General features: G+C 42.4%; 1 protein-coding gene across 17 annotated transcripts in view; it reads left to right on the top strand.

Annotated features, from left to right (window-relative positions):
* AGBL1 (AGBL carboxypeptidase 1) overlaps nucleotides 1-19,172 on the top strand; it is a 1,135,995-nt gene that overhangs the window by 183,621 nt on the left and 933,202 nt on the right. For all 17 annotated transcript variants that reach the window (XM_060401589.1, XM_060401588.1, XM_060401580.1 and 14 more), the window contains 5 exons: nucleotides 725-1,305; nucleotides 3,433-3,516; nucleotides 3,755-3,841; nucleotides 5,726-5,874; nucleotides 8,190-8,277. In XM_060401589.1, coding sequence (XP_060257572.1) covers nucleotides 725-1,305; nucleotides 3,433-3,516; nucleotides 3,755-3,841; nucleotides 5,726-5,874; nucleotides 8,190-8,277 — 989 coding nt within the window. The remainder of the gene's footprint in view (nucleotides 1-724; nucleotides 1,306-3,432; nucleotides 3,517-3,754; nucleotides 3,842-5,725; nucleotides 5,875-8,189; nucleotides 8,278-19,172) is intronic.

Here is a 19,172-nt window from a genome sequence, read left to right on the forward strand (position 1 = left end):
AAAATCTTGGTGATTTAATTGTCCCCTTGTCAAAATGGAAAGGTTGTACTCCTTGGCTTTCTGAAGGTGACCAGCCTGGTTCTAGGGTTTCTTTGTTAGTGGATACAAATCAAGAACCTTATACCTAGTGATGTCAGTTCAGTGACTAGTTGCTGCTGCTACTGCTGCTCCCACCTAATTTTAGACCTACTTTTGGACCTCCATTCTTTTCTTATGATTCTTAATAAAGTATGAATTTAGCCGCTTCTAAGAGTATAAGCTAAGTCACTTATAGAAGAGAGTTAACATATTGTATTTTGCTCTAGAAAGCAGAAGGGGATCAGTGGGTAAAAGTTTCAGGGAAGGAAATTTTAATTAAATGTAAAAAAGAATATCTTAAAAATAATCAAAATCACCCACAAATGCAAAGAAGCACCTCGGGATGCAAGGAAACTTCCGTTAAGTGAGTTGTTTGCCTAGACTGTAAATGCTTGAGGTGTCACAGGAGGCATTCATGTAGACCTGTACTACACCCACTGAATGCCCCTTCAAAATGCAAGTTGCTAGGATTCTACCATTTCTTTGACTCTTGAAACTTAGACTTTCATTGACTGACCTTGGAAAAAGCTTTCCAGTTGACAGGATTTATGCTTAGTTCTGTGCCCAGAAAGTAAGGACAGGGATCGGATTGCATTCTCTATTGGAAGGAAACAATGACATATTCCTTTCCCCTTTTAACCTGAAGGAACTGGAGTCCAAGCCTGGAGATGATCTGAATTCTGATGAGACTGAGTATGCCAATCACCATCACATTCCGACTGCTGCCTCCCCAAAGGGGCTTTTCTTGAATAAGGACCAAATCTCTGGGGGACAAGAAAAAGAAGTCCTGGTCCAAAACTCTCTTCTGAGCAGGGTGAAGATGGGGAGGTCCAGCATACATCTAACTTCCAAAAGAGGACCTGGGATGAATTCATACAGAAATGTACACTCTAATGATCCTGGGATAGATTCTTCTGGAAGTGACGTCTCAGACATTCAGGCATCCTTCCTAGAGGATGCTGGGGACATGGATGCGATTTCCTGCCCAAGGATAAGTGCTTCCTTTTCCAATTCCACTAAGACTAGAGAAACTGCCGAATTCATAGATCAGCTCCTGCAGACACATCTGAAGCCTATGGTCTTCCATGACCCCTATCTTTACATGGCCAAAGCCAGGAGAACCAGATCTGTGGCTGACTTCACCATGATGGCATTTCCTGATTTCTGGGGACATTGTCCACCTCTCTCTGCCCAGCCTATGTTGCAACGTAAATGTGGAGTCCAAAGGTGATGGTGTTACTAACTTGGGAGCTATGCGTTTTTTTTTTTCTTTTTCTTCTTTAGTAAATATTTTTGTAGGTGGAATGGTTGGTGCAGATAGTTCTGTTATCCTCAAGACAGTGAACATTAGTCAGGAGCATCTGAAAACCCTTAAGGACAAGCTTCCTTGATGGTCCAGTGCTTAGGACTTTACCTTCCAATGCAGGGGGTGCTGATTCAATCCCTGGTCAGGGAGCTAAGCTCCTGCATGCCAAAACACTAAAGCATAAAGACAGAGCAATATTGTAACAAATTCAATAAAGACTTTAAAAATGGTCCACATCAAAAAAAGAAAAATTAAAAAACCCCATGACCCTTAAGAACATTTTGCCAAATATACAAGCTTGTCTCTCTACTGGGACATTTCAGAACCATATATAGAGTGGTAGACCTTAAAGTGAAAAGTGAAAAGTGTTGGTTATTCAGTTGTGTCCGACTCTTTGTGACCCCATGGACTATAATCCACCAGGCTCCTCTCTCCATGGGGTTCTCCAGGCAATAATACTGGAGTTGGTTGCCGTGCCCTCCTCCAGGTAGCAGATGTGTGTCTGCAAAATGAGTTTCTTGGATGATTCAAATGCAACTGCTTAGCTCCTGTCCATTGCAAATCCTACAAAAGGAAAAGATTACTAGTTCCACCAAACACTGGGCTCATTCCTTAAAGGAAGTTCCTCAGGAAAACAAACAAACAAACAAGTGTGGATTATTTGGGATCACTTTTCTCATCCACTGCAAATTGGAGTCTGATCTCTCGGTGCGAGAATGTGGTGGACCTCCGTGCAACAGCCCCAACCTTACAGAACCTGACGTGCCTTGGGGAATAGTTTGGCTGCATCACTGAGGATTGTAAGGAAAAAAAGGCATCTTCCAGGGAAGAAACTTTGGGTAATGGATTACCCAGCATGCATGGAAGGGAGTTTGTCTTGGAAATGGCCTAGTGAGATTAAAAAGAAAATTACTAAAGCCAAGGGGGAAAAACCTATCTTCATGGAAAAAAATTGAGTATATATGCATTAAGTCTATGCAATAAAGTGTGCATAGCAGAAAGTTTCATTAACTTATATTCAAGTTCGTTGGCAAATTGATGGTGGACCCCAAGAAAAAAGTGCTCCTGCTTGGTCTTTTGGCTGACGTCTCTGACCTCTGACATCTCTGACCTCACATCTCTGACCTTATCTTAATGCTCTGTTTCCTGAGAGACCCATTGTAGGGGCTGGCTCACCTCCACACACCCCTGGCCAGGACACTTTCCCCTGAATTCAAGCCTCATGTTGACCTATCCTTCCTCTTCTCCTACCACTCCCTACCACAGAGACCTGGAATGGAAATTTAGGGAGGGAATCTGAAAGATCCTTAGGTAGCCTTCCTCTCTTGTACTGCAATCTCCTGGATATTGCTGTTTCTTGGCTTCTCAGGTGGCACAGTGGTAAAAACCCACCTGCCAATGCAGGAGACACAGGAGACGTGGGTTTGATCCCTAGATCGGGAAGATTCCCTGGAGGAGGAAATGGTAACCTATTCCAGTATTTTTGCCTGGAGACTTCTATGGAAAGAGGAGCCTGGTGGGCTGCAAAGAGTCAGATTTGACTGAGCACACTTTGCTGTTTCTTAGACAAAAGATGTTTCTTAGACATAATCTTTTGGAGCAAACAAAACTGAGGAGTATAAATGACACAAAAGTTTAAGGTCTTACTGGCACCTCCCGGACCTTGAGGAGGCTAACAGTCAGCAACCCTGATGTCTCCTGTCTTAGTGCAAAGGACCCTCTTATTCCCACAGCCAGAAGCTCTCAGAGTGCTTCAGCACAAACGCTCTTGACAAAACTCTCCTTCAAGTAGACAATTCTCCTAAAACTACAGTTTGGCATCACAGCTTTGTACATTCCCACTGCTCAGTGCAGTTTTATTGTTTGATAATGAAGTAGAGGAAGGAGGCATGCTGCTTTTTCTACTCATTCAGCTCAAGGTGGGGAGACTATTGCATTTTTCTTTTATAAATCACTGATGACTCCCAAAGTGCTTTCCACACGACATAGGATGGATGGAGTAAGAAGTGAGGGCCAACCCTTAAAATGTTTCCAATTTTCGTTTCCAGGATCAAGATACTTGAGGATGTCCGGAGACTCATCCAGCCAAGTGATATTATAAATAAGGTTGTCTTCAGTTTAGATGAGCCTTGGTAGGTGGTCCTGAACATCAGTGGAGCGAGGGTGAGGGGTGGTGGGCATATTGAATAACCTTTTAATGGCATGTGAATAAGAATATTTTAGGTTAGTAATCCATTCCTTCTCCTAAAAACAACATGGTGAAAATTCGTGTTAAAGATCTGTAAGATGAAGCTTATCTCTAAGAAATGTCAATCCGTGTCTAAGAATAGCAGTCACTCCTATAATAACAGGTTCTTAAATTCATTTCAGGCCTTTGCAAGATACTGCTTCTGACTGCTTGCAGTTCTTCTCCGCGTTTGAGTCAGGAAATCTTCGCAAAGCCATCCAAGTGCGTGAGTAAGTAAGGAAAGCTGCAGGGGTAGGTCCTGGCAGCTCAAGCCAGCATTTTGTGACTATCTGTCCCGTCCTCTGTTTTCAGGAACCTCACATCGATAGTTTGAAATCTATTATGGTGGGAGCATTTACAACATACAAACCGGCCAGCATGTGAAGGTTTTTTATTTTCCTGAGAGTTGATAAATGTTTACCAGCACACCACCAGGGAACTCATTAGCTGATGTCAAGAAAGTGGAGACTTTGACTTCCCAGGTGGTCTGGTGATTAAGAATCCGCCTGCCAATGCAGGGACTGTGGGTTTGATCCCTGGTCTTGGAAGATCCCACATGCAACTCAAAGATCATGTAATGATAGTGTCTATACACAAATTTCCCCAAAGGTCACAAATACCTTTATGGCTTTTTTTTTTTTTAATTCCAGAACTCTATCAAAGACTGCATACTTGGCACACACATTAATCGAGAACTATTCACTTCATCATCTTTTCATGGCCTTTCATGACATTGACACTGATGTTTTTAAAAATTCAGAGTGGGTTATTGTAGAACAATCCACAACTGGAATCTGTTTCCTGCTTCATGATTAGATTCTAGAGAAACATTTATTTTGGCAACAGTTTCACATTGGTGATGATTTTACATTGCCTTTTCTTGATGTCATAAAATGGCAAGGACTCAATGTTATTTTGTTTTACTGTTGGTGATACTGACTTTCATTACTTGCTTAACAAGACTGGGTGCTTGAAAGAAAAAAAAAATCTGATTTAAGTCCTCCCCCTGCTTCAAACCCTGTTGTGACTTTATCTTAGAATAAAGCTCAATTTTATGAAAAAGAGTGTGTCAAGGGGCTGGGATAAGACTTTTGAAAACAAAGTATCCTGATGATAATATTAAGTCAAAACTGCATTGCCAATTTGGTTGCTAAAGCTCAAAAGATAATTTTTTGGAGACATAGTGACAGGGTGGAGACACATAAGGACTTTCTGGGGTTCAGGAACTGTTCTACATATTGATCCAGTGAACTGTCAGACAGGTATGTCCAGGTGAATTTGTTTAAACTCGCTGAATTGTACATTTAAGATTTGTACACTTTAGTGCATGTAAGCTAAATCAATTAAAAAGGGGGGGCAAACAAACAAATCCCTCATTACTAGTCTAATTCATGTTTGTTGCCCTGATGGGGATTTACATATGCTATTCTACTTAATCTTTACAAACAGTACTGCAAGTTTAGACACTATTTCTAATTTTCATGTGAGGAGACTGATGCTCAAAATCATGTAATGCCATCAGATAGTAATGGCATATCCAGCCAGATGTGATCACATTTTTTCTCTGGAATATAGCACACTTATGTTTTTCGACCTGGATAGACACTTCATTGTTACTGTCATCGTTCAGTTGCTAAGTCATGTCTGGGTCTTCGTGACCCCATGGACCACAGCATGCTAGGCTCCTCTGTCCTCCACTATCTCCCAGGGTTTGTTCAAATTCATGTCTGTAGGGTTTGTTTGATCTCCTTGCAGTCCAAGGGATTCTCAAGAGTTTTCTCCATCACCACAATTCAAAAGCATCAATTCTTTGGCACTCAGCCTTCTTTATGGTCCAAGTCTGACATCCGTACATCACTACTTGAAGCTTTCTTACTGTGTAATAAAAAGATGTGCTCTAATTGTATAACTGACTTTTAATACTGCTTCCCTCTCCTTAAATTTCTAGAGCCTGTGTCCAAAATTGTAAGACAAGGATGAAAACCAAAGCTTACCAGCCAACTGAGATCCTGGGTCTTAGATCTGTCATCCAGAACCTGAGATGTGTGGACTTCTCATTGTCGGCAGTTCTCTTGAAGGCTTTTAACCCACCCGTTTTGCTTCTGCCTTTGCAGGTTTGAGTACGACTTACTGGTCAATGCTGATGTGAACAGCACGCAGCACCAGCAGTGGTTCTACTTCAAGGTGAGCGGCATGAGGGCTGCTGTCCCCTACCGCTTCAACATCATCAACTGTGAGAAGCCCAACAGCCAGTTCAATTACGGTATGTGCACTCAGGGGAGAGAGGCTTTCACAACAATACCAAGAATGATGTCACTTTTGAGTGTTGGACCAAGCTCTGCTTGGGTTGCATAGGGTTTGAAGTTGGGATGGTAGGTTTTGGTTAACCTAAATGGCGAGAAAGCTGCCAACCTCGAGCAAATTTCTATTGCCATGCAATGTAACTGAAGGAAGTCCTCGGCATATGAACCTTCAAGTTGCAAACTTTCCAAGATGTAAACGCGCATTTGCAGATTGAGTCACTTAAGTTAGTTCGCGTGTGTGGTGTACATTGTCACCCCCATGCATCCTCTATAAATAGTCGTTCTTTTGTGTACTGTCCAGTAATGTATAGAGCACAGTAGTACAGTATCTTTATCTCAAGCCCATGATGTGTGGAAGCAAGTGTAAAACAGTGGTGATATAGCTGCCACATTACAATCCAGGAATCACTGGATCATTTTTTTCTTTTTTTTCAAGAGAGTAGATAGAACTGAATCTAGCAAGGAGTCAGAGCCTCTGCCATCAATGTTAAGCGTGAGTGACCTTGCAGCGTGCCCTCCGTCTCCTATTGCTGACGATCCTTCAGCTCTACCATCTCCCACCTCCTCTCCCTCCTCCATCAGTAACTCCTCTGGCCTGTTCGCTTGATTCCAGCCCCTGTACGCCAGCTATTGTACTGTGCTTACTGTACTTTTCAAGGTACTATTCTATGAGATTAAAAAAAAAAAAAGATTTGTCTTTGCTATGTGTAATTTGTGTGCAAAGTATCATTACAGTACAGTACTATATAACTGATTATGGTAGTTGGGTACCGAGGCTAACTTATTGGACTTATGAGCAAATTGGACTTAGGAATGCACTCTCGGAATAGAACTCATTTATATGTAGGGGACTTACTGTACTTCATGTAACTTTTCACAACTACCTACCTCCCCATCTCAGCTTGAACTTTTCGAAGTCAGTGAGCCCTCTCACTTATTCCTTCTCTCCATCTCATGAATCCCCCAGGAGCACACGCGTTGCTGTTTGTGATAGACAGGCACACAGCACGATTCAGCAGAACAATGCTCATTCACACTCTCAGAAAAGAGTGGCGAACGTTTAAATTCTCCCTAACACCTGTGGCCCTTTTAGAGGAGACATTCAACGGATAAAGAGTGATTAGGAGCCCATATTTATCTTTTTTTTTCCCCCATATTTATCTTGAATGTTTCTAGAACCTGGAAGTTCTGCCTGTTACTGTTGGCTCGTATGCTAATGCACTGAGTGGCTCTGAGCAAAGAAAAAGTATTCCCACATCTCCAGGCTCGATCCTAGGACATTGCGTCTGTTTTGCAGTGATGAAATAGACTTTTGCTGGTATAGAAAGAGAAAAGGGAATCATGAACTCTTGAATTCACTTGCTGTAGCTGTTGAAACAAATTGTCTCATATTTTGTGGTTTTGAAGAAGACAAATGTATTTTTTTACCGTTCCGAAGTCCACAAGTCTCAAGTCCCACAAGTCAGTTTCCCTGGGCTTAAGTCAAGGTGTTGGAAGGCTTCCTCTGGACAGGCTAGCAGATTATTTATTTCTGTTTTCCAGCTTTTAGAGCTGTATTCTTCACAGTCCTTGGCTCATGGTCCCTTCCTCCATCTTCAGCGTCAGAGCATCCTCAAATCTCTCTGATTCAGTCACGTTGCTTCTCCTCTAAGCTCAAACCTCTCCCAGCCTCTCTCTTGGAAAGACACGTGTGATTGAATTTAGGGACAACCAGGATCTCCTCCTCTCAAGATACTTAATGTAATCATATCCACAAAGTCTCTTTTGTCATAGAAGGTTAACACACAGCTCCCAAGGGTTAAGACCTGGGTATCTTTTTTATTTTTCAGATATTCCTAATTTTATTTTATTTATTTATTTATTTTTGGCCACGCAGTGTGACATGAGAGATCTTAGTTCCCAAAAGTGTTAGTCGCTCAGTCATGTCTGACTCTTTGCAAACCCGTGTGGTTAGCCTGTCAGGCTCCCCTGTCTATGGAATTCTCCAGGCAAGAATACTGGAGTAGGTTGCCATTCCCTTTTCCAGGGGATCTTTCTGACTCAGGGATAGAACCCTGCTCTCCTGCATTGCAAGCATATTCTTTATTGTCTGAGCCACCAGGGAAGCCCAGGATCAAGCTTATACCCCCTGGACTGGAAGTTCAGAGTCTTAACTACTGGACTGCTAGGGAAGGCCCAAGATCTGGGTATGTCAGAGGGCTGTTATTCAGCCTACCACAACTCTCCTTTCCTTTTTACCCCCCTCATGGATTAATCCTGCCTTTATTTTTTGTAGGGATGCAGCTGACTCTGTATTCCGTGAAGGAGGCTCTTCTTGGCAGGCCCACCTGGGTACGGACAGGCTACGACATCTGTTATTACAAGTAAGTTAGACTGTTAGCTCCCCTTGCTCTTTCATTCTCCCTCAACTTCTTACTTCTCCATTCTAAAAACTGTCTTTAAAAATATTTATTTGCTATTTATTTATTTCTCTGTGACAGGTCTTAGTTGTGGCATGCAGGATCTAGTTCCCTGACCAGGGATTGAAACTGGGCTCCCTACGTTGGGAGCATGGAGTCTTAGCCACTGGACCACCAGGGAAGTCCTTCCTGCTTCTCCATTTTAATCTTATAAACCTGATCAATCTGTGCTTTTCTGGTTTACTCATCACCCTCTCAATGACAAATGCTGTCTTTCAGAAGCATAAGCATGTTAAATGACACCCACAGTAGACCACAAGAAATATCTTTTGGTTCTGTGAAAAGTCATCTATTCTTATTTAAACACATCAACACCTTTAGACCTTTTGTTGGATACAGGCTCAACCTATGACGACTGCATCAGCCTTCAGTTTCCTTCCTATTTCCATTTGTCTCAGTGAACAAAAATGTCTCAGATATTCTGGCTTATTCTTATCCATCCTGCACTTCAGTTTTCCAAAGTAGGTAAGCGTGAATTTTGACAAGTACACTTAAGTAACTATTCCTCCACACAAGATAGCATTTTGGAAAAAAGTAAAAGACAAAAGTATTTTCAGAATTCATCTTCAACTCTTGATCAGTAGCCAGTTTCATCAATTTATCCTGTAAAGGTGTAATGAAATTTGAATTATCCATGTATTTTGATAAAACAAATTCATTCCAGGCCCATGAATTGCTTATTTGTGCAGTTTCCTTTGATAGAAAATAAAATAGAAATTCATAAGACAAAAAAAATAATAAAAGAGAGAGAGAGATAGGAATTGTGGACAGGTAGAAGTGATGTAATTAATTATTAGCTCATTGCTAGTTTCTTGTAAAAATTGATAGGCTACTACCTATTTTCTGGGATAAAGTAAGTTGTATCTCTTTCTGAGATGACAAGGGGCCCTGGAGAATATTATCAGGCATTGGAAAGTTTAGGATTGTTACAAATATCAAAAAGAAAGAGAGTGCAAAATGCTTATGCCTCTTGGGTTTTGAGACTGTGAGGACAGGAACATTGTCAGAGAGAAAGGTCTAGAGCTGTATTGCTCTATCAGACATAAGGGCAAACATCACCACAAAGCAAGGACAGTCTATACCGCACAGAGCTGGGCTAACTGTTTATATTAATAATAAAAGAGTCGACAGCCTTCAGTCTTGCATGTATTAGAATGTGGACCTGGGTAGGCTAGTATTTTCCTTATAGTCTTCAGAACAATAGCAAAATCATATGCTTTTATTTATTTTCCATAGCAGTTACTTGCTTGCCCACCTAGCTACAGACTCTTAGGATATTTTTACGGTCTACAGAGACTGAGACTAAAATCACCTTACAGTGATAGCAGCCATAGCTGCAGTGGAAAATAATGAAAGATGAATTTGGATGTTGGTGTATCAAGAATAACTTTTAGGACTGCGCTGGTGGTCCAGTGGTTAAGAGTCCACCTGCCAATACAAGGAACACGGGTTCAATCCCTTGTCCAAGAAGATCCCACATGCCACGGGGCGACTGAGACTGTGTGCCACAATGACTGAGGCCTACGTGCCGTAGAGCCTGTACTCTGCCACAGGAAAAGCCACCGCAATGAGAAGCCTGCACATCGCAACTAGAGAATAGCCTTTGCTTGCCGCAACTAGAGAAAACCCAGGCAGCAGTGAAGACCCAGCACAGGGGTCTGAAAAATAAAAAGCCAATAAAGTACATAAATATATGAAAAGTTTTAGAAAGGAATAACTTTTAAGTGTCCTTAAATAGTAATCCTAAATAAGCATGAAAGACCCAGCTTGCAGCAGGCTCGGATCTGTAGCTTAGTAGGAGACTAGACAAGCATTAACTTTCAGCATCCTCTGGGGAGTAGGGGTGGAGAGGGAATAGCTCCCCCTAGAGGCTGGTTCCTTGGGCTGGAGGATAAAGCATCAGCTTAAGGGACTAAGCATTTGCCCAGAAGAGAAGGAAGAAGTCAGACATCCCAAAGCAGAGCCTTGGCCTAAAGAATGCCTGTGTTAATGTTAATAGCTTTTAGATTCATTAACAAGACAATTGTTATGTGATTAAAGAGCAACAGAGGGGTAACATGAAAACCATGCATGTGTAATATAATTCATTTTTCACCTTCCAATCATGAATCCAAGCAGATGAATGGATAAGACTGCTACACAGTCACGTAGCTTGTTTTACAATGATTGGCCACATTGTGTTAACATATTTCCAATAATGTGATCTAACAACAGGATAGATATGTGCATCTCTATTCAACCACAAATCAGAGTAATTTTCCCTAAGGTAAAATGCCTTAGATTAGAAAATGTATTTGTTTCCCTCTTTCACTTACCACAATCTTTTTAAAAATATATGGTATTTTATTGCAATTAATTACATCTTCTTTCTATTAGAGTGCATCATTGACTTTTAATTGTTTTACTGGAGTATAATTCCTTTCCAATGTTGTGTTTGTGTCTACTGTACCGTGAAGTGAATCAGCTATACGTATATATATATCTCCTCCCTTTTGAGACTCCCACTCCCCTTCCACCCTCCCCATCCCACCCCTGTAGGTCATCACAGGGCACTGAGCTGAGCTTCCTGTGTTATACAGCAGCTTCCCACCAGCTGTCTGTTTACACATGGGAATGTATATATGTCAGACTTAATCTCGCTATTTGTCTCACCCTCCCCTTTCCCTCCTGTGTCCCTAGGTCTGTTCTCCTATGTCTGTTCTCTAATTCCTACCCCACAAACAAGCTCATCTGTACTCTCTCTCTACATTCCATGAAAAAGTGAAAGCAAAGACGCTTAGTCATGTCCAACTCTTTGTGACCCCGTGGACTGTAACCTATCAGGCTCCTCCAACCATGGGATTTTCCAGGCAAGAATGCTGGAGTGGGTTGCCATTTCCTTCTCCAGGGGATCTTCCTGACCCAGGGATCGAACCCAGGTCTCCTGCATTGCAGGCAGATGCTTTACCATCTGAGCCGCCATATGCATTAATATATGATGTTAGTTTTTCACTCTGCTCTAGAAGATTATTTTTTTCTTCATCCTTGCTTTTTAAAAAAATATAAATTTATTTATTTTAATTAGAGGTTAATTACTTCACAATACATCAACATGAATCTGCCACAGGTATACACGTGTTCCCCATCCTGAACCCCCCTCCCTCCTCCCTCCCTGTACCATCCTTCTGGGTCATCTCAGGGCACCAGCCCCAAGCATCCAGTGTCATGCATTGAACCTGGACTGGCGATTCATTTCATATATGATATTATACATGTTTCCATGCCATTCTCCCAAATCATCCCACCTTCTCCTTCTCCCACAGAGTCCAAAAGACTGTGCTATACATCTGTGTCTCTTTTGCTGTCTCTCATACAGGGTTATTGTTACCATCTTTCTAAATTCCATATATATGCATTAGTATACTGTATTATTCTAATATATTTATTTGGGAGAACTTTGCCTCTTTATTTCTTTGTCTCCAATGTGTCATCAGGCACTCAGAAGTCCTTTGACTGTTTACATTCTTAGATTTAGCACCACGTTCTAAAGGATCGGCTGGGTGCTTATTGTGGAAAGAACCAGGAGCCATGGTACCTGAGTGTATCTATGGGAGGGTGAAAGGAAAAAACAGAGCACTCAGAAAGAATGGGATATTCATTTCCCTTAAAAAGTGATAGCAATAATGATCAATTAAGGAAATGGGCTGACTGCTTTTGGGGTCTGAGCATTATCACTTAAAAAGTGATCTCCAAAGTATTTTGATAACATACAGTAATCCATGGATTTTAAAAAATGATTTATCTATTTATTTGTGGCTGGGCCGAGTCTTCGCTGCTGAGCACGGGCTTTCTCTAGTAGAGATGACTGGGGGCTCCTCTCTAGTTGTGGTGTGCAGGCTTCTCATTGCCGTGGCTTCTCTTGTTGCAGAGCACGGCCCCTAGGCATGCAGGCTCAGCAGCTGTGGCACACGGGCTTAGTTGCTCAATGGCATGTGGGATCCTCCCAGATTAGGGATTGAACCTGTGTCCTCTGCATTGGCAAGTGGATTCTTAATCACTGGACTGCAGAGAAGCCCCAATCCATGATGGACTTTGATAACTTGTTCAAAACTTAAAAAATTCAATTATATAAGTCTTGCTGTACTAGTATATTATGTACCCTTAGAAAACATGCAAAAAGTTTAGAATTTTAAATCATGGGGAAAAGATGAGAGAAATAATTTAAAATTTAAATCTTGAAATTTTAAATGTAAAATTATTATATCTTTATACTATTGATAACTTGGGGCATCTGTACCCTTAAAGTTGACCATGAGATATATAGTTGTAAAGTATCTGGTGGATAATTTTGAAAAATTGTGGTTAACTCCCCAGATCTAGTTAGTGAATTTTTATGCAAATAAGAATTCTTGAGAAAGAGCTAGTATTAAGGGTAGGAGGTAGATCATGTCAGTTCTTCCATTCTCTCTGTCATTCGTGCTTAAAATGTAATATTATTATCAATCTCTGAATTCCAAGCCAAATTTAGAAAAAAATGAATTGTCTGTGTTGTAGGGTTTAATTTAGATAATATAATCTGTAAATCCACTTGAGAAGTCTTCTGCAAATTTAAGTACCTTGCCAGAAAGTGAAAGTGAAGTCACTCAGTCTTGTCTGACTCTTTGCGACCCCGTGGACGGTATAGCCCACCAGGCTCCTCTGTCCATGGAATTCTCCAGGCAAGAATACTGGAGTGGGTTGCCATTAGAGATGGTGAGCTATTCCCATCCCTCCCTCGGGAAGGCTCCTGTGTAGCAATCCATACTTAACTATCTGACATATGAAAACCATCAATATGCAATGTAATATATTTCTCATATTCCAGCCCTGGGAAACAACAGAGAAGAATGGATAACACTGTTACTCTATCGTTGCAGGAAGGGGGACCCCTTCCAGGACCCGAGAGTGGGTTCTTGTCTAACACTGGGAAGTGAGTTGTCCAAGGAGACATTGACAAATCAGGAGAGTTTGTTGTTAAGGTGGGGCCCAGGTGGAGAGCAGGGTAAGGGAACCCAGGAGGACTGCTTTGACATGTGATTCGACGTCTCAGTTTTTACGGTGATGGGATTAGTTTCTGGGTTGTCTCTGGCCAATCATTCTGACTTGGGTTCCTTCCTGGTGGTGTGTGCATTGCTCAACCAATATGGAGTCCAGCGAGAAGGATTCTGGGAGGTTGACTGGACATGCGGCGTCTCTTTTTGACCTTTCCTGAATTCTTCTGGTTGATGATGGCTTGTTAGTTCCATTATTCCTTACCAGGACCTCCTGTTGTAAAATAACTCATGCAAGTGGTTGCTGTGGTGCCTAGTCAGGGTGGGTAGTTTCAGTCAGTGTTTTTCCTAACTCTGGAATCTAACTTGTTTCACAATTATTCATCACAGTAGGTCGATTTGCACAGCATACCGGCATCAGTGTCAACCCTTATGTTCAACCACTTTGTTTCTTTCTTCTAAGACCGTGATATATTTAAAGGGGAAGTCTCACATCTTCTCCCCATGTTCAGTTGATTTGATCTTCTTGCCCCTTCCCTGGAGTACCTCCACCCACCCCCTTGCCCACCCACCTTACAGACCACTAAGCCAGAAAACCAAAAGGGATCCTCTGAGGGAAGAAAGAAATGGGCAGGCTTGTTTTTCCACACCTCTCATAAAAGTAGGCCAGGGCAGTTTTAGTTTCTGCTTTATTTACTTCCCTGAGGTCTGCTTCTTCTCGAATGTACACAGCTGCACACCTTTTTGAATTCTCTCTCAGCTCTGGTCTGAAGCAATTTTTTTTTTTTTTTTTTTTGCTGAAGGGCAAGAGGGAGAGAAGCTGCCCATTCACAGTGGCCATGTAATACACCACGGCTGATCTCTTCTGACATTTATCTCTGCTCGTGAGAGGGGACGGAACAGCTCACTCATGAAGATGAATGTCATACAAGAGCTCTGCCGTCGCGCATTCTTGCCGGGGATCTCAGGAGAGAGATTTGGTGCTCTCCAGAAGATTAGAAATGCCACAGACACACGGCAGCCTGGTGACTTGGCAGCTCTGCCTTGTTAGATCCTGTTAAGTGAAATGATACACCCATGTTAAACAGAGTCATCGTCATTATGAAATTATCTAATTCCCTTTCTGTCTTGGCATTTACTTCTTTCATGCACATGCACAGAAAAAAAAAAAAGGCTTCTCCAAAATAAAATAAAAAATATGACTTCCCGTCCTGTTTTAAAGTACAAATGGAAATAGATGGAGTTCATAACTATGCATTTGTGGACTTTGCTCCTTGCTTCATTGAAGGCTTTATGATTATAAAAGTGCAGATCCTTCCAAAGATAAATGGTTCAGGGAATGAAAAAGCAGAGGGGAGCCTTTTAACTGTGGAATAACTGATCTTTCCATATTATCCTTGACCCAAGATGACATATCCAGGGGGCTTCTCAGATGATAACTCAGTTGGTAAAGAAATCTCCTGCACTGCAGGAGACTCCAGTTTGATTCCTGGGTCAGGAAGATCCACTGGAGAAGGGATAGGCTACCCACTTCATTATTTTTAGCCTTCCCTGGTGGCTCAGCTGGTAAAGAATCTGCCTGCAATGCAGGAGACCTGGGTTCGATCCCTGGGCTGGAAAGATCCCCTGGAGAAGGGAAAGGGAACCCACTCCAGTATTCTGGCCTGGAGAATGCCATGGACTGTATAGTCCATGGAGTTGCAAACAGTCAGATACGACTGAGTGACTTTCACTTTCCCAGATGACACTAGTGGTAAAGAACTCGCCTGCCAGTGCAGGAGACATAAAAGATGCAGGTGTGATCCCTGGGTTGGGAAGATCCCCTGGAGGAGAGCATGGCAACTCACTCCAATATTCTTGCCTGAAGAATCCCTTGGACAGAGAAGCCTGGCAGGCTACAGTCCATTGGGTCGCATAGAGTTGGACATGACTGCAGATGGTGATTGCAGCCATGAAATTAAAAGATACTTACTCCTTGGAAGGAAAGTTATGACCAACCTAGATAGCATATTCAGAAGCAGAGACATTACTTTGCCAACAAAGGTCTGTCTAGTCAAGGCTATGGTTTTTCCACTGGTCATGCATGGATGTGAGAGTTGGACTGGGAAGAAAGCTGAGTGCCGAAGAATTGATGCTTTTGAACTGTGGAGTTGGAGAAGACTCTTGAGAGTCCCTTGGACTGCAAGGAGATCCAACCAGTCCATTCTAAAGGAGATCATTCCTGGGTGATCACTGAAAGGACTGATGCTGAAGCCAAAACTCCAATACTTTGGCCACCTCATGCAAAGAGTTGACTCATTGGAAAAGACTCTGATGCTGGGAGGGATTGGGGGCAGGAGGAGAAGGGGATGACAGAGGATGAGATGGCTGGATGGCATCACTGACTCGATGGACATGAGTTTGCGTGAACTCCAGGAGGGACAGGGAGGCCTGGCGTGCTGCAATTCATGGGGTCACAAAGAATTGGACACGACTCAGTGACTGAACTGAAGTGAAGCAACTTAGCATGCATGCATAACGCATCTAGGGTCTAATTCGAGAGCACACTTGAGTTTCCCCAGGCTTCTTTTCCCACTAGAAGAACAGATCAAGGAGAGAAAGATCTGGGAGTCAAAGTTCTACCACCCATTAATGATATGATCTTGGGTAAAATTATTCCAGCCTCTCTCAACTTCAGATTCCTCATCAGTAAAGGGGGATGTTAATGGTATCCACTTGATAGATCTGTGCTGAAGATGAAATGAAATAAGATAAAGTCCATGGAACTCTTAAAACAGTGTCTGGTGCATACTAGATGTTCCGTGAATGTTAGCAATGATTAATAATTAATAGAAGCATCTTGGTGGCATCAAATACTGATGACATAAAGAATGATAGTGAATAAATAACGTTCACTAGCTCTCCTCTGAATTATTTATCATTCAGTTATTTTAGACTTTAAGTTTATAGGTAGCCCTGATTTATGAAAGCCAAAACTTCAAATTCTTGCTGTATTAAACCAAAAGATGACTTGTCTTTTTATCCATTCTTATGAGACAGAGGATAGAATGAAAAAAAAAAAAAACACAAAAACTTGGTTTTGGAGTTAGCCCACAATCCCATTCAGGCCCATTTGCGGTTGAATCCTGTTAACTGTGCTTGTTGTATGCCCAAATGCATGCTTATTCCCTTCAGTCGTGTCCGACTCTTTGTGACTCTATGGACCGTGGAGCCCACCAGGCTGCTCTGTCCATGGGATTCTCCAGACAAGGATACTAGAGTGGGTTGCCATGCCCTCCTCCAGGGCATCTTTTTGACCCAGGGATCGAACTTACATCTCCTGCATCAGCAGGCAGTTTCTTTGCCACTGAGCCACCTGGTTAGCCCTCATTATGCAGTAGGAAACCTAAAAAGAAACAAGACTCATGTGAGATGAGACCACCCCCACTCACCCTGGGGGCATCTTATTAACCTTGAGTAAAGATGCAGACTCTGGTTCTACTCCGTGTAGGTGAAAAACTTGGGGATGACAAGGCACTGGTTTGGTTTTAGTTGCTAAGTCGTGTCTGACTCTTGCGACCCCAAAGGAGCCTGCCAGGCTCCTTTGTCCATGGGATTCTCCAGGCAAGAATACCGGAGTAACTTGCCATTTCCTTTTCCAGAGGATCTTCCCGATCCAGGCGTCAAACCCAGGTCTCTTGCATTGCAGACAGATGATTTACTGACTGAGCTATGAGGGAGGCCCAGTGCACTAGTTGTGTATTTTTACCTGCCTTTGAAAGAGAGCAGGACCCTATGGTCCTTGTACCCCATGTTCTCAGCCTGCATTTTGCCTGTAGAAAAACTTTAGCCAAAGAACAAATTTAGTTAGAGAAGTGAGATCATGTAGAAATGAAGGAAAACAGACAAAGACCAAATAACAGCGATAAGGTAGTCCTTAAGCATAGTCAGTGACAGTTCCTGCTCAAGGGCTGTAGATGATATTCTGAGCCACATCCTGTGAGTTGTCTCATAGAGACTGAAACTCCCACCAGGTGAAACAAGTTAGCTACACGATGACCCAACTGTGGCCATGAAGTAAGCCGCCACGATTCCAAGAACTGGCCTCAAAGGCATGGAAGCAAGCTGACCCTGGAACTGAGGATGAGCTGTACCTAAAACCATCAAGATGATGCTGGTCAGACCGCTGATGACCAGTTTCAAGATGACTGTCAGCTGGGTTGTGTGTGTGTTGTATCTGCACGAAGCCCCCTCCCTTTGTCTAGAAAAGCCCTCGCCCCTTGATTGTCAGGAGTGAGGGGGCATTGGCCTTTGGACAGGAGTCCACCCTCCCCCTAGTTGTTGGCTTCTAAGCATCTAAATAAAGCAAACTTTCTTTTCCACCAACTTGGCCTCTTTAATGGCTTCTGAATGGCGAGTAGCTAGACCCCTCTTTTGGTAATGCCTTTACCTTCACGAGTATAAATGTGTGGTGTACGTGTGCTTTCACACTCGTGCATGTAAAATTCTCTTCCACATTTTGATTAGTTGTCAAAATGTTGACCATTTGACCAAAATGACGACTGGCTCATTTCACTTCGAAGAGAGGTATAATTGCTAGTGTAAACGGAATGTGTGTTTGCAGTAGAGCCTTTACGAGTGAAGTCAGAGAGAATAAGAGGTAGAGCATATGTGGTCTGCATGCTTTCTGAGTTACCATCTGCTTCTTTACATACTTGCTAGTAATCAGAACCTTAGCCCTGCAGAAACTATAGAACTTTAGGGAAATCTGGAGAGAGTAGACCAGTTAGGTATCAAGGACCAGAGAACACCATGGATGAAGATGCCTTTTTGAAGTTTCTAATCCTGTAGTCACAAAGGCTATGGCTTCTATTAATAGGCAGCTGAGAAGCCGGGCGGGATCGTCACTTGACACTTACATCAGTGGAAACTTCTTTCTTTCCCTAGAATGATCAGGGACCCAGAGTGCCATGTTGGCAGAAGCTGAGGCGAGAGAAATGCGGGTCGTAGTCCATGGAACTGTGAATTTCTCTTTCTCCCATTCTTAGTTGTATGAGTCCAGTAAGCCTCCTATATATGAACCTTCAGGTTTTGAACTCTCAGAGATGTGAACATGTATCACTGAATCGCTTTTTTCAAGAGGGAGATAGAATTGAATCCAGCCAGGAACCAGAACCTGTGCCATCCGTGTGAGTGATGGCATATCAGGTGTAAGTCAAATTGCAGCTTAGCCTCCGTCTCCTGTCGCTGATGACCCTTCAGCTCTACCGTCTCCCACCTCCATCAGTACTCTTCTTGCCTGTTCACTCGATGCCAGCCCTTGCATGCCAAGCTGTTGTACTGTACCACTGTACTGTACTTTTATAAGTCCTGTATTATAAGATGAAAAATGCTTTCTTTATTTTTTTGTGTTTGTAATGTATTATTTGTGTGAAAAAAATTATAGACCTTTTACAGTACAGTCCTATATACCCAATTGTGTTAGTTGGATACCTAGACCGGCTTTGTTGGACTTAACAATAAATTGGACTTACGAACGCGCTCAGAACAGAGCTTGTCTGTCTATAGAGGACTTCCTGTGTTGAAAAACCACCAAACCACTAGAAACAAGAGAGTAGATTTTCTATTTCTTCCTTTCTCGATTGCTTGATTCTTTTGGTGGAGGTGTCATGAAAGTGATAAAATGGCAGAAGAGAATAGTCTGTATTTTTTATACTTGCAAGAACACACAGAATAATTATCTGCTATTTCTTCCCTCTCCCCACCCTTCTCCCCAGCGAAACCCCAAAACATAATGGACACGAAAGCCAA

This window comes from Ovis aries, chromosome 18 (assembly GCF_016772045.2).
Source record: "Ovis aries strain OAR_USU_Benz2616 breed Rambouillet chromosome 18, ARS-UI_Ramb_v3.0, whole genome shotgun sequence".
Classification (NCBI taxonomy): Eukaryota; Metazoa; Chordata; class Mammalia; order Artiodactyla; family Bovidae; genus Ovis; species Ovis aries.